This window comes from Carcharodon carcharias, chromosome 8, assembly GCF_017639515.1.
Source record: "Carcharodon carcharias isolate sCarCar2 chromosome 8, sCarCar2.pri, whole genome shotgun sequence".
NCBI lineage: Eukaryota > Metazoa > Chordata > Chondrichthyes > Lamniformes > Lamnidae > Carcharodon > Carcharodon carcharias.
The window spans coordinates 148,008,528-148,021,687 of record NC_054474.1 but is presented as its reverse complement, the minus strand read 5'-3'; the positions used below and the strand labels follow the sequence as shown (position 1 = coordinate 148,021,687).

Sequence of the window (13,160 nt, the reverse complement as noted above, 5' to 3'; positions counted from 1 at the left end):
CCAGCATATCAGTGCAAAAGATAAAGCATTCACAACAACCTTCAGCCAGAAGTGCCGAGTGGATGATCCATCTTGGCCTCCTCTGGAGGTCCCCAGCATCACAGATGCCAGTCTTCAGCCAACTCGATTCACTCTGCGTGATATCAAGAAATGGCTGAAGGCACTAGATAGTGCAAAGGCTAAGGACCCTGACAACATTCCGGCAATAGTACTGAAGACCTGTGCTCCAAAACTTGCCGTGCCCCTAGCCCAGCTGTTCCAGCACAGCTACAACCCTGGCATCTACCCGGTTATGTGGAAAATTGCCCAGGTACGTCCTGTACACAAAAAGCAGGACAAATCCAACCTGGCCAATTACCGCCCCATCAATCTATTCTCGATCATCAGTAAAGTAATGGAAGGAGGTCATCAATGGTGCTATCAAGCGGCACTTGCTTAGCAATAATCTGCTCACCGATGCTCAGTTTGGGTTCTCCCAGGCAGGGCCAGTCAATTCCCGACCTCATTACAGCCTCGGTTCAAATATGGACAAAAGAGCTGAACTCCCGAGTTGAGATGAGAGTGACTGCCCTTGACATCAAGGCAGCATTTGACTGAGTGTGGCATCAAGGAGCCCTAGCAAAACTGGAGTCAATGGGAATCAGGAGGAAATCTCTCCGCTGGTTGGAGTCATACCTAGCACAAAGGAAGATGGTTATGGTTGTTGGAGGTCAGTCATCTCAGCTCCAGGACATCACTGCAGGAGTTCCTCAGGGTAGTGTCCTATGCCTAACCATCTTCAGCTGCTTCATCAATGACCTTCCTTCCATCATAAAGTCAGAAGTGGGGATGTTCACTGATGATTGCACAATGTTCACCATTCGTGACTCTATAGGTACTGAAGCAGTCCATGTTCAAATGCAGCAAGACCCGGACAATATCCAGGCTTGGGCTGACAAGTGGCAGGTAACATTTGTGCCACACAAGTGTCAGGCAATGACCATCTCCAGCAAGAGAGAATCCAACCATCGCTCCTTGATGTTCAATGGCATTACCATCACTGAATATCCCACTATCAACATCCTGAATGTTACCATTGACCAGAACCTGAACTGGACTAGCCATATAAATACTGTGGCTAGAAGAACAGGTCAGAGGCTAGGAATCGTGCGACGAGTAACTCACCTCCTGACTCCTCAAAGCCTGTCCACCATCTACAAGGCATAAGTCAGGAATGTGATGGAATACTCCCCACTTGCCTGGATGAGTGCAGCACCTACAACACTGAAGAAGCTGGACACCATGCAGGACAAAGCAGTCCACTTGATTGGCACCACATTCACTCCCTCCACCACCAACCTACAGTAGCAGCAGTGTGTACCATCTACAAGATGCACTGCAGGAATTCACCAAGGCTCCTTTTACAGCACCTTCCAAACCCACAACCACTACCACCTAGAAGGACATGGGCAGCAGATAAATGGGAACACCACCACCTGGAATTTCCCCTCCCAGTCACTCACCACCCTGACTTGGAAATATATTGCCATTCCTTCACTGTCACTGGGTCAAAATCCTGGACCTCCCTCCCTAACAGCACTGTGGGTGTATATACACCACAGGGACTGCAGTGGTTCAAGAAGGCAGCACATCACCACCTTCTCAAGGGCAACTAGGGATGGGCAATAAATTCTGGCCCAGCCAGCAAAGCCCAGACCCCGTGAAAGAATTTTTTAAAAATTGCCATTGAGATGGCCTACGCCTGCTGTAATTCCTTATATCGCACAGTGCTTCACATGAACGACAATCAAACAAAACAATCCACCCAAGTAGACATTAGGACTGGTGGGGAGGTTTTAAGGAATGAATTAAAGGAGGCGGAGAGGTTTAGGCAGGGAATTTTGCAGCTTAAAGCCCAGGGAGTTGAAGATATTGCCGCCAGTGGTAGTGTGATTAAAATCAAGGGTGGACAAGAGGACAGAATTGGAGAAGCATGGAGATTTTGGAGAGCTGTAAGGTTGCAGGATGTTCAATAGTAACTTTCAAAAGGACACTGGATAAATATGTGAAGGGGAGAAATTTACAGTACATTAGGGAAATGAACAGGGGCAGTGGGACTAATTGGAGACGTGTTTCAAGGATCCAGCAAGATGGACTGAATAGCCTCTGTGTTGTAAGATTCTATGATTCTAACATGTTGTTCTGCAATTATTAAGATTGTTGCCCCTGTATTAGTCGTCTTGTCGAGCAGATCTACAATGCTAACCATCCATTTTGATTTTTAAACAATAAGGCACAAATCCTTGGGAATGTGGCTCCTTCCCTTTTCTGGAAGTTCTGTTTACAATGTTTTCTTTCCCCTATCTCTCATCCCCACAGAACTCTGCAGGAATTCCTTTAGCAGGGGTTGCCACTGCCCCCAAAGAACTGAGCCTGAGTTTGGATTTTCCGAAGCGTTATTTCCCAGATCCAACAACCCACAGTCCTTCATTGGAAGAAGAAGACGATGACTGGAGTGAAACGTACCAACCCGCCGTTATCGAGGCCGCTCACGAGTTCAGCTTTTCTGACTCGCTTTGTGATGTGTCGTACATGCCGCTGACACTGAGCCCCACTGAGCTTCCGCGGCAGGACAGTGTCCAGTTCACACCATCAGAGTGGCTACTGGACGAGGAGGAGGAGGAAGGTGCGGAGAAGGATTGCATCTTAGGGGAGAAGACCTCACAATTCGGGCCCCCTTGTGATGAACCTGACCCTCCAAGAGATCATTTTGACTTGGTGGGGCAGGTCCTCTATCAAAGTCAGCTGCTGACCAATGAGAAGGCAAGTTCAAGCTAAAACAAAATACTGCAGGTTCTGGGATTCTGAAATAAGAACAGAAAATGCTGGAACTACTCAGCAGGTCAGGCAGCATCTGTGCAGAGAGAAACAGAGTTAACATTTTAGGCTGTTGACCTTCTGTCGGAACTGAAAGAAGTTGGAGATATAACAGGTTTTCAGCAAGTACAGAGTCTTGATAAAGAGGGAGAAGGCAGGAAAGGTCAATGAGAGGGTGAAGGAGAGGAGTAATTAAATGACAAAAGGGATGGATGGTGCAAGGCAAAAGGGGATGATAAAGGGACAAAAGAAAATGATGACAAAAGATGGGTCCAGAGTAGGTAGAAACCTATAGCAGAACAATTATAACAATAATTTATATAGCACCCATAACAGCAAAACATCCCAAGGTGCTTCACAGGAATCATTCTCAAACAAAATCCCTAGAATCTGGAAAGGTCCCAGCAGATTGGAAAACTGCAAATGTAGTCCATCTGTTCAAGAAAGAGGGGGACAGAAAGCAAGAAACTATAGGCGAGTTAGCCTAACATTTGTCATTGCTAAAATACTAGAATCCAATATTAAAGAGATTTAGTAGCAGAACATTTAGAAAACCATAATACTATTAGGCAGAGTGAACATGGTTTTATGAAAGGGAAATCATGTTTGACAAATTTATTAGAGCTCTTTGAGGATGTACCAAGCAGGGTGGATAGAGGGGAACCAATAGATGTGGTATATTTTGATTTCCAGAAGGTATTTAATACGGTGCCACATAAAAGATTCCTGCACAGGATAAGAGCTCATGGTGTTGGAAGTGATATATTAGCACGGATAGAGGACTGGCTAACTAACAGGAAACAGAGAGTCGGTTTAAATGGGTCACTTTCAGGATGGCAAACTGTAACTAGTGGATTAGCGCTGAGGCCTCAACTGTTTACAATCTATATTAATGACTTGGATTAAGGAACTAACTGTATTGTAGGCAAATTTGCTGATGATACGAAGATAGATAGGAAAGCAAATTGTGAGGAGGACACAAAGGGATATAGATATCTTAAGTGAGTGGGAAAAAATTTAGCAGATGGAGTATAATGTGGGAAGATGTGACGTTGTCCACTTTGGCAGGAGGAATTGAAAAACAGTATATTACTTACATGGAGAGGGACTGCAGAATGCTGTGGTACAGAGAGATCAGGGTGTCCGTGTACATGAATCACGAGAAGTCCGCAGGCAGATACAACAAGTAATTAGGAAGGCAACTGGAATGTTGGCCTTTCTTGCAGGGGGGTGGAATAAAGGTAGGGAAGTCTTGCTACAACTGTACGGGGCATTGGTGAGATGGCATCTGGAATACTATTTGGTCTCCTGACTTAAGCAGGATGTTGCGACTGGGATGGGAGGAGTGCGGGTATGATCTAGCCCCACCACTCTGCAGGCCTTATCATTAATTTAAAAGTTTAATTTTCTCACCAGAATAGCCAATCATCTATTTCCCCTACTGGTGCCCAACATAAAAGAGTCTTCAACCAGGCTTCTTTCAACAAACTGAGAACAATTGTTTATTATAAAACAAAACTACTTCTTGACCGATTGCAAGTACTGGTTAACACACAATTGTAATCGGGAAGTACCTATCTCTTCCTGAAGAAATCCCCCAACACACACACAGGCAAACAAAGGACAAACAGATAGAGTCTCTCTGCAGAAATGGGTTTTAGAGGATGGGCGTTATAAAATAAAGGATAAAGTTCTCAGAGTCACGACACTGTCAACCTGGAGTTACCTCATGTGAAGATGGGCCGCTGGCCCCGGTGGACATCTGGGAGTTCTCACCAACTGTTCTCAGCTTTGCAGGTCCAAATGCAGACCAGTTACACTCAGATGAGGGTTTTCTGGTTACAGGCTGATAGCCACACACGATTTCAGGCAAGGTAGAGAGAGAGGGAGCCAGTTAGGGTCGCCTTCCTTCCTCAGTTTGTTCCCCAACAAGACTGCCTTCAAAACCAGCAGGTTCACAACTTCTGTTTTTTTTCTCCCATGTGATTTCCAGCAAGTTACTAACCTTTGCTTTTTTCAGTTTTTTCCCCATCAATTAAAGTGATTGCAGCTCAAACAAACAACCAGCTCTTCCTCCAGTACCAAAAAGATCAGGTGATTTCTTGGAAGAGGCCTGCTTGTTGATGGGTTCCAAGGTGAACTTATGACCTTTAAAAAAAAAATCCCAGGTCAGCATCCACATGTACAGATAATGCCAAGTCCTTCCATTTTGTAAAAGAAAAATTCAGTCAAGAGATATAATTTCAACAAGGGATATACTTGCATTGGAAACAGTTCAGAGAATATTCACTAGGCTGATTCCTGGGATGAAGGGTTGTCTTATGAGGAAAGGTTGAGCAGGTTGGGCCTATACTCACTGGAGTTTAGAAGATCTTATTGAAACACATAGGTTTCTGAGGGGATTGACAGGGTGGATGCTGAGATGTTTCCTGTCATGGGAAAATCTAGAGCTAGGGGGCATAGTTTAAAAATAAGGCGTTCCCCCATTTAAGACAGCAATGAGGAGGAATTTCTTCTCTCAGAGGGTCATCAGTCTTTGGAATTCTCTTCCCCAGAGAGCAATGGAGGCTGGGTCATTTAATATATTCAAGACTGAGTTAGACAGGTTTTGATAGACAAGGGAATCCAGGGTTATCGGGGACAGGCAGGAAAGTGGAGTTGAGACCACAATCAAATCAGCCATGATCTTGTCAAGTGACAGAGCAGGCTCAAGGTGTTGAATGGTCTACCCCTGCTTCTAAGTCCTATGTTTCAATGGTCCTATGTCACCCTACTTAGAGGGGGTCCCCAGAAGTGTATCATTATGTACAGAGGATTCTTGGAGTATTTGTCACTGTTTTCATGACGGGCTGAATGACCTACTCTTGCTCCTATTTCTTACGTTCTTAAAATTTGGCACCAAGTTTCATAAGGAGATATTAGGATAGGTGACAAAAAGCTTGGTCAAAAAGGTCGGCTTCTGAAGGAGGTTGGTTTCTTAAAACCTCCCTCATTGACCAAACTTTTGGTCACCTGTGATAATATTTCCTTACTTAGCCTGGTGCCAAATTTTGTTAAGAACACTTGTGGAAACACCTTGGGACATTTAATTATCTTAAAGGCACTATATAAATGCAAGCTGTTCTTGTTAAGAAGCGACCGAGAGGAGGAAAGAGAGGTAGAGTGAGAGGCAGAGATATAAAGGAGGGAATTTCAGAGCTTGGGACTCAGACAGTTGAAGGCATGGCCGCTAATGATGGAGTGATTAAAATCAGGGATGCTCAAGAGGCAAGAATTGGAGCAGCGCAGGGATTTCAGAGGGTTACGGGGTGGAGGAGATTACAGAGATAGGGAGGGGTGAGGTTCAGAGGGATTTGAAATCAAGGATGAGAATTTTAAAACCGACGTTTTGCTGGAGCTTGCCAGTGTAGATCAGTAAGCACAGGGTGAACAGGACTGGGTGTGAGTTAAGACATAAGCTGCAGAGTTTTGGATGAGCTGAGGGTGGAAGATGAAAAATCAGCCAAGAGAGTGTTAGGATAGTGGCGTCTGGAGGTGAGAAAGCCACAAATATCTCCAAAGGACTGAGGGCAGGAGTGGTTTGCTATTAAATCTCATTCCTCTTTCAGCTGCAAGAAGAAAATGCAAAGCTCCGAAGACAAAATAAGGAAGCAAAGCAACTGGTAAAGACCCATGTGCAGAGGTCTGTATGTGCAGAGGTCTGTGTGCGCGGGCGGAGGTCTGTGTGCGCGGGCGGAATTGTGCGCACGCGGGCGGAGGTCTGTGCGGGCGAGGTCTGTGCGGGCAGAGGTCTGTGCAGACGAACTATGAAGTTTAAGAGTTTTGAAAAGAGATTAATAGGGGCTACAATGTACATGGGAATTGGTGCCATAATATTTGATAATCTATTCTTTCTTTTCTCCCAATTTCAATTTAAAAATGAAAATCTTAGATTTACATGGCGCCTTTCACGACCACTGGACCTGTCAAAGCACTCTGCAGCCAATGAAGTACTTTAGAAGGGTAGTTACTGCTGTAATGTAGGAGGCGCAGCCAAATTTGTGCATAGCAAGATTCTGCAAACAGCAACATGATAATCACCAGATAATCTGTTTCTTCGTGATGCCGATTGAGGGATAAATATTGGCCAGAACACCATAAGAACTCCCCTGTCTTCTTCAGAGTAGTGCCATGTAATCTTTTGCATCCACTCAAGCAGGCAGATGGGGCCTTAGATTAACATCACGTCTCAAAGACGGCACCTCTCTCAGTGCTATTCTCCCTTAGTACTGACATTTCGACAGTGCAGCACTCCATCGATACAGCCCCACTGACAGTGCAGCGTTCTGTCAGTACTGACCCTCCAGCAAAGCAGCTCTCCCTCAGTCCTGACTCTTGGGCAATGCAGCACTCCCTCAGTACTGAACCTCGGGCAATGCTGCACTCCCTCAGTACTGACCCTCCGACAGTGCAGTGCCCCCTCAGTACTGATCCTCAGGCAATGCAGCGCTCCCTCAGTACTGACCCTCTGACAATGCAGCACTCCCTCAGTATTGACCCTCAGGCAATACAACACTCCCTCAGTACTGACCCTCGGGCAGTGCAATGCTCGCTCAGTACTGACCCTCGCGCAATGCAGCACTCCCTCAGTACTGACCCTTGGGCAATGCAACGCTCGCTCAGTACTGAACCTCAGGCAATGCAGTGCTCCCTCAGTACTCATCTTCAGGCAATGCAGCACTCCCTCAGTACTGACTCTTGGGCAGTGCAGCGCCCCCCTCAGTACTGACTCTTGGGCAGTGCAGCGCCCCCCTCAGTACTGACCCTCGGGCAAAGCAGCACTCCCCCAGTACTGAACCTCGGGCAAAGTAGCACTCCCTCAGTACTGACCCTTGGGCAAAGCAGCACTCCTTCAGCACTGACACTCCAACACTGCACCACTCCCTTAGTACTGACCCTTGGGCAGTGCAACGCTTGCTCAATACCACCCCTCCAATTGTGTGGTGCTCCCTCAGTTCTTCACTGGAATGTCAGTCTGGATTTTAGTGCTGAAGCCCTAGAATGGGTCTTGAACCTGGAACCTTGTGATTCCGAGGTGGGAGTGTGACTAAATGATTGCTGGCTGACACACTACTATTATTTTTGGGAGCTGTGTTTCCTCTCCTGATCAAGCCCAATGGAACCTTGTTCAATTGGCCATTGCTCGAGCCAATCATGCCCTGGTGTGACAACCACCACTCCAGCCATGGAATGCTGGGGCTTGAATTGCAGCGCAGCCAGCAAGAGGCAAGCTTCAACACTGCTGTAAGATCAATGCAAAACACTGTGGATGCTGAGATTCTGAAATAAAAATCGGAAATGCTAGAGATACTTGGGCAGCATCTGTGGAGAGAGGAAGTGTTCTGATGAAAGATCATTGACCGACAGGTTAACTCTGTTTCTGCCTGCACAGATGGTGCTTGTCCTGCTGAGTATGTCCAGCATTTTATTCACACTGAATTATATTAGAGTTCCCCTTAATGAACTGCTGGGCATCGGACAGCGAACTTTAACTACGCAGCTCAGGTTCAAATTCAGATCAGACTGGTTGGGTGAAGCTTTGTTGCATGCCAGCTGTAATGGTGGCACTGGAAGTGTACCTTGACAGAATCACTCTCCTATCTAGTCATTGTCTCAGAGCGGCCCCAGCATGGATGACGTGAGAACACATGCCACGCTGCGTAACAGGGAGTGGGCTAGGTATAATGTTATGATTGCTGAGGGATATTATTGGGATGGAAGAGATGCATCCCTCACCTTGAGTGGCACAAAGAGAGTCACAAACTGGCAATCTCTCAGCATTTGTAACACTGAATGTCCATTGGCCACTTCCCCAGGACCAAGAGGCTGGAGGAGGAGCTGGAGAGAAGGAAAGTCAAAGAGGAAAAGGAGACCAGAGCATTAGAATCCATGGTTCAGCAAGTGGAAGAGAACCTGCAACTGATGACGGTGAGAGAGGGCTTGGCGGGCATGAAGGGGTGGCAGGGGGTAGTGAGAATTGTCTCAAACAGCAATGAGATAATGACCAGCTAAACTGCTTTTGTTGTGCTATTGGTTGAGGGATAAATGGTATCCCAGGATACTGTGGAGAATTCCCGTATTCCTCTTCCAGTAGTGACTGGGAGATCATTTACAGAAACCTGATAGAAATGAGGCTTCAATTTAACATCTCATCTCAAAGCCAGCACCTTCAACATTATAGCATGCCTTCAGTACTGACCCTCCCACAGTGCAGCGCTCCCTCGGTACTGACCGTCTGACAATGCAGCACTCCCTCAGTACTGTGCCTGCAATAGTGCAGCACTCTGTCGGTACTGACCCTCTGACACTGCAGCACTCCCTCAGTACTGACCCTCTGACAGTGCGGCACTCCTTCAGTACTGACCCTCCAACTTTGCAGCGCTTCCTCAGTACTGACCCTCCGACATTGCAGCGCTCCCTCAGAACTGACCCTCTGACAGTGCAGCGTTTGCTCAGTATTGGTCCTCCACAGTGCAATACTCCCTCAGTACTGACCCTCTGACAGTGCAGCACTCCCTCAGTAATGACCCTCCGACAGTGCAGCACTCCCTCAATAATTACATCCGACAGTGCAGTGCTCCTTCAGTACTGACTCCCCAACAGTGCAGCACTCCCTCAGTAATGACATCCAACAGTGCAGCGCTCCCTCAGTACTGACTCCCCAACAGTGCAGCACTCCCTCAGTAATGACCCTCTGATAGTGCAACACTCCATCAGTAATGACCCTCAGACAGTGCAGCACTTGCTCAATAATGACATGTCAGTGCAGCACTCTCTCAGTACTGGCCCTCCTACAGTGCAGTGTTCTCTCAGTACTGACCCTCTGACAGCGCAGCACCCCCTCAGTACTGACGCTTCAACAGTTCAGCACTCCCTCAGTACTGATGCTCCGACAGTGCAGCATTCCCTCAGCGTTCCCGCCCTAGGGGTGTTTGTCTGGATTATGATCTCAAATCCCAGTAGTACTGATGAAAATTATGGTGCCTACTACTATCCCTGCAGAGACCAGAAATGGAAGCTGGGACTGACTGTGTCTGCCTGCGCTGTTTGTCTGCCAACCCATGGGAGGGAGCCACGCCCATCGATGACTGTCTGAAGCAGGGCAGCACTTTATATTGAAGTAACTGGTTTTATTATTGCGGTTACTGTATCTATCTCTCTTTATTTCAGAAACGGGCAGTGAAAGCAGAGAACACAGTCACTAAGATGAAGCAGGAATTTGTACTATTACAGGTACAGTAATAGAACCTGTGACACATTTCTTCAATTAATACAATATTGACAACTTTCTGTTTATCACTCAAAATGAGCTCTGGGGTTTTCTCTGGTAATTCTGTTTTAAAAATCATATTTGCACCGTTTTCAGTAAGGGGCCACTTGATAATGATCAGAAGTAAAAGCTCTAGCTGATCTCTCTCTCTGTCTATCTCTCTCTCTCCCCTCAACCCCCCCCTCTCTCTCTCTCTCTCTCTCTCCCCCCTGGATATGGATAATGCTGTTTCCTTGTTTCTCTCTGACAGGCTGAGCTGCAACAATGGAAATCTGAAAACGAGAGGCTTCGATCTGAAGACTCCATTGCTTTGAACTCAGCCAAAAGCAATGCCCTGCTCGCATCAGACTATCTCTTGAAAGCCGCACAGGGGGCAGAGAGCTCAATAAGGTATGACAACCTGCTCCTCACAGACCGGAAGGCATCTGAATGCTTTACAAGAATGAAGGTGATATGCTGGACTCCAAATATGGAGACTGGGGAGGGGAAGTGGTTAGAATCGGGAACCACTGTATCCTCCATACCCTTTCAAACCCACCCTATATCTCCCATACCCCTCAATCCCACCCTATATCTCCCATACCCTTTCAAATCCACCGTATATCCTCCATACCCTTTAAAATCCACCCTATACCTCCCCTCAATTCCATCCTATATCTCCTATACCTCTCAATTCCACCCTATAACTCCCGTACCCCTCAATCCCACCCTATATCTGCATGCACTTCTGGTCTCCTTATAAAAAGGATATAGAGGCACAGGAGAGCGCGCAGAGAAGATTGACAAGGATGGTATTAGAAATGTGTGGGTTTACAGATCAGAAAATGGTTGAAAGGCTGGGTCACTTCTCTTGAAAAAAGAAGGCCCAATCAAGCTGTTTAAAAAGATGAGAGGTTTTGACCGAGTGGATACAGAGAGAATGTTCCCTCTTGTGGGGAAGAGCATAACTAGAAACCTTCGATATGAGATGGTCACTGAGAAATTCAACAGGGAATTCAGAAGAAACTTCTTTATGCAGAGAGTGGTGAGAATGTGGAACTCGCTACCACATGGAGTGCTTGAAGTAAACAGTATTGATACATTTTAAGGGAAAGCTGGATAAACACATGAGGGAGAAAGGAATATAAGGTTACAGTGATAGATTTAGATGAGGAAGATGGGAGGAGGCTTGAGTGGAGCATAAACACCGGCATGGACTGAATGGCCTATTTCTGTGCAGTATCCATGAATGGGTCTTTTTCTGGTTGGCAGGATGCGACAATTGGTGTGCCACAGGGATCAGTGCTGGGGCCTCCTGGGTATAAAATTTACAATTTATATCAATGACGTGGATGGAGGGATTGAAGGAATGGTGGCTAAATTTGCTGATGTCACAAAGAGAGGTAGGAAAGTAAATTGTGAGGAGGACATAAGGAGGCTACAAAGTAATATGAATAGGTTAAGTGAGTGGGCAAAGATCTGGAAAACGGAGTGTAATGTGGGTAAATATGAAATTATTAATTTTGGCAGGAAGATTAAAAAAGAAGCTTATTATCTATATTGGTGAGAGATTGCAGAGTTCTGAGATTCAGAGGGATCTGGGTGTCCTAGTGCATAATCACAAAAGGTTAGTATGCAGCTACAGCAGGTAATTAGGAAAGCTAATAGAATGTTACTGTTTATTGCGAGGGGAATCGAATACAAAATTAGGGAAGTAATGCTTCAGTAATACAGGACACTGGTGAGACCACACCTGGAGTACTGTGTACAGTTTTGGTCACCTTATTTAAGGAAAGATGTAAGTGCATTAGAAGCAGTTCAAAGACGGTTTACTAGGCTAGTACCTGGAATAGGTGGATTGTCTTATGGGGTAAGGTTGGACAGGGTAGGCTTGTATCCGCTGGAGTTTAGAAGAGTAAGAGATGACTTGATCAAAACCTTTAAGATCCTGAGGGGCCTTGACAGGATAGATGTGAAGAGGATGTTTCCTCTTATGGGAGAATCTAGAACTAGGGGTCACTGTTTAAAAATAAGGGGTCGCTCATTTCAAATAGAGATGAGGAGAAATTTTTCTCTCAGAGGGTTGTGAGTCTTTGGAACTCTCTTCTTCAAAAGGCGATGGAAGCAAAGTTTTGAATATTTTTAAGGCAGAGATAGATAGATTCTTGATTAATGAGGGGGTAAAAGGTTATCGGGATAGGCAGGAATGTTGAGCTGAGGTTACATTCAGATTAGCCATGATCTTATTGAATGGTGGAGAAAGCTTGAAGGGCCGAGTGGCCTACTCCTGCTCCTAGTTCATATGTTAGCATATTCTCTGTAATCCCACCCTATACTCTGTTTCAATCTCCTCTCAGCAATAAAACGGTGGAGCTCCATCCTGAGGTTGCTAACACTGTGTTGCCTCCATTCCCTACTGGTGGGTTTGTCCAGACTGGAGGAACACTTGGGAGATACAACCCTCTTCTCACCATTGAGGAGGAACACGAGTTTTAGACAAAAACCTTTCTTTGATAAATTTTAGATCAATGAACTTGAAGTTACAAAGGAGAATATTCAGTAATGATGTCTTACTTGTGACGACCTCAAGCTTGTACTTACTTTGTCTTCTGAAACACTTAACCCTGTCTCAATTTCAGACAGCTCCTGTCTGGCGCAGAAACTCTACGTCTGGTGTCTGAACTACTGAGGTCCATTGACAGAATCTCGGAGTTGCCAGCGCAGCATAAAGGGGAGGCCCACAGCTGATGCACAGGCAGCTCCCTCCTTCCAGCTGGCCATCAGCCTAAGCTCAGCACAGTCATCTGAACATTTCCGATCAGAGTTTCAATGAACATCACACCCTCACTCTGGCCTGAGATGCCCTCTTTCATTTAGTGGGATTCCAAATTTCCTTTTCCAGCCTTCAGTGTTCCAAATGTCCTCATACTGTGTGCTTGTGTGGAGATGAAAGGACGACAAACATTTTTTTTGCACTATTTATATCAGTGAGTAAATTGACAATAGCAATAGTGAA

At 45.9% G+C, this 13,160-nt stretch overlaps 1 protein-coding gene across 1 annotated transcript in view; it reads left to right on the top strand.

Moving 5' to 3' along the window:
* The window catches only part of entr1 (endosome associated trafficking regulator 1), a 14,547-nt gene extending 1,387 nt beyond the window's left edge, over positions 1-13,160 (top strand). The window contains exons 3-8 of the mRNA XM_041193784.1: positions 2,359-2,802; positions 6,465-6,538; positions 8,712-8,823; positions 10,066-10,128; positions 10,416-10,555; positions 12,784-13,160. Of these exons, the coding sequence (XP_041049718.1) occupies positions 2,359-2,802; positions 6,465-6,538; positions 8,712-8,823; positions 10,066-10,128; positions 10,416-10,555; positions 12,784-12,892 (942 nt within the window). The 3' untranslated portion in view covers positions 12,893-13,160. The remainder of the gene's footprint in view (positions 1-2,358; positions 2,803-6,464; positions 6,539-8,711; positions 8,824-10,065; positions 10,129-10,415; positions 10,556-12,783) is intronic.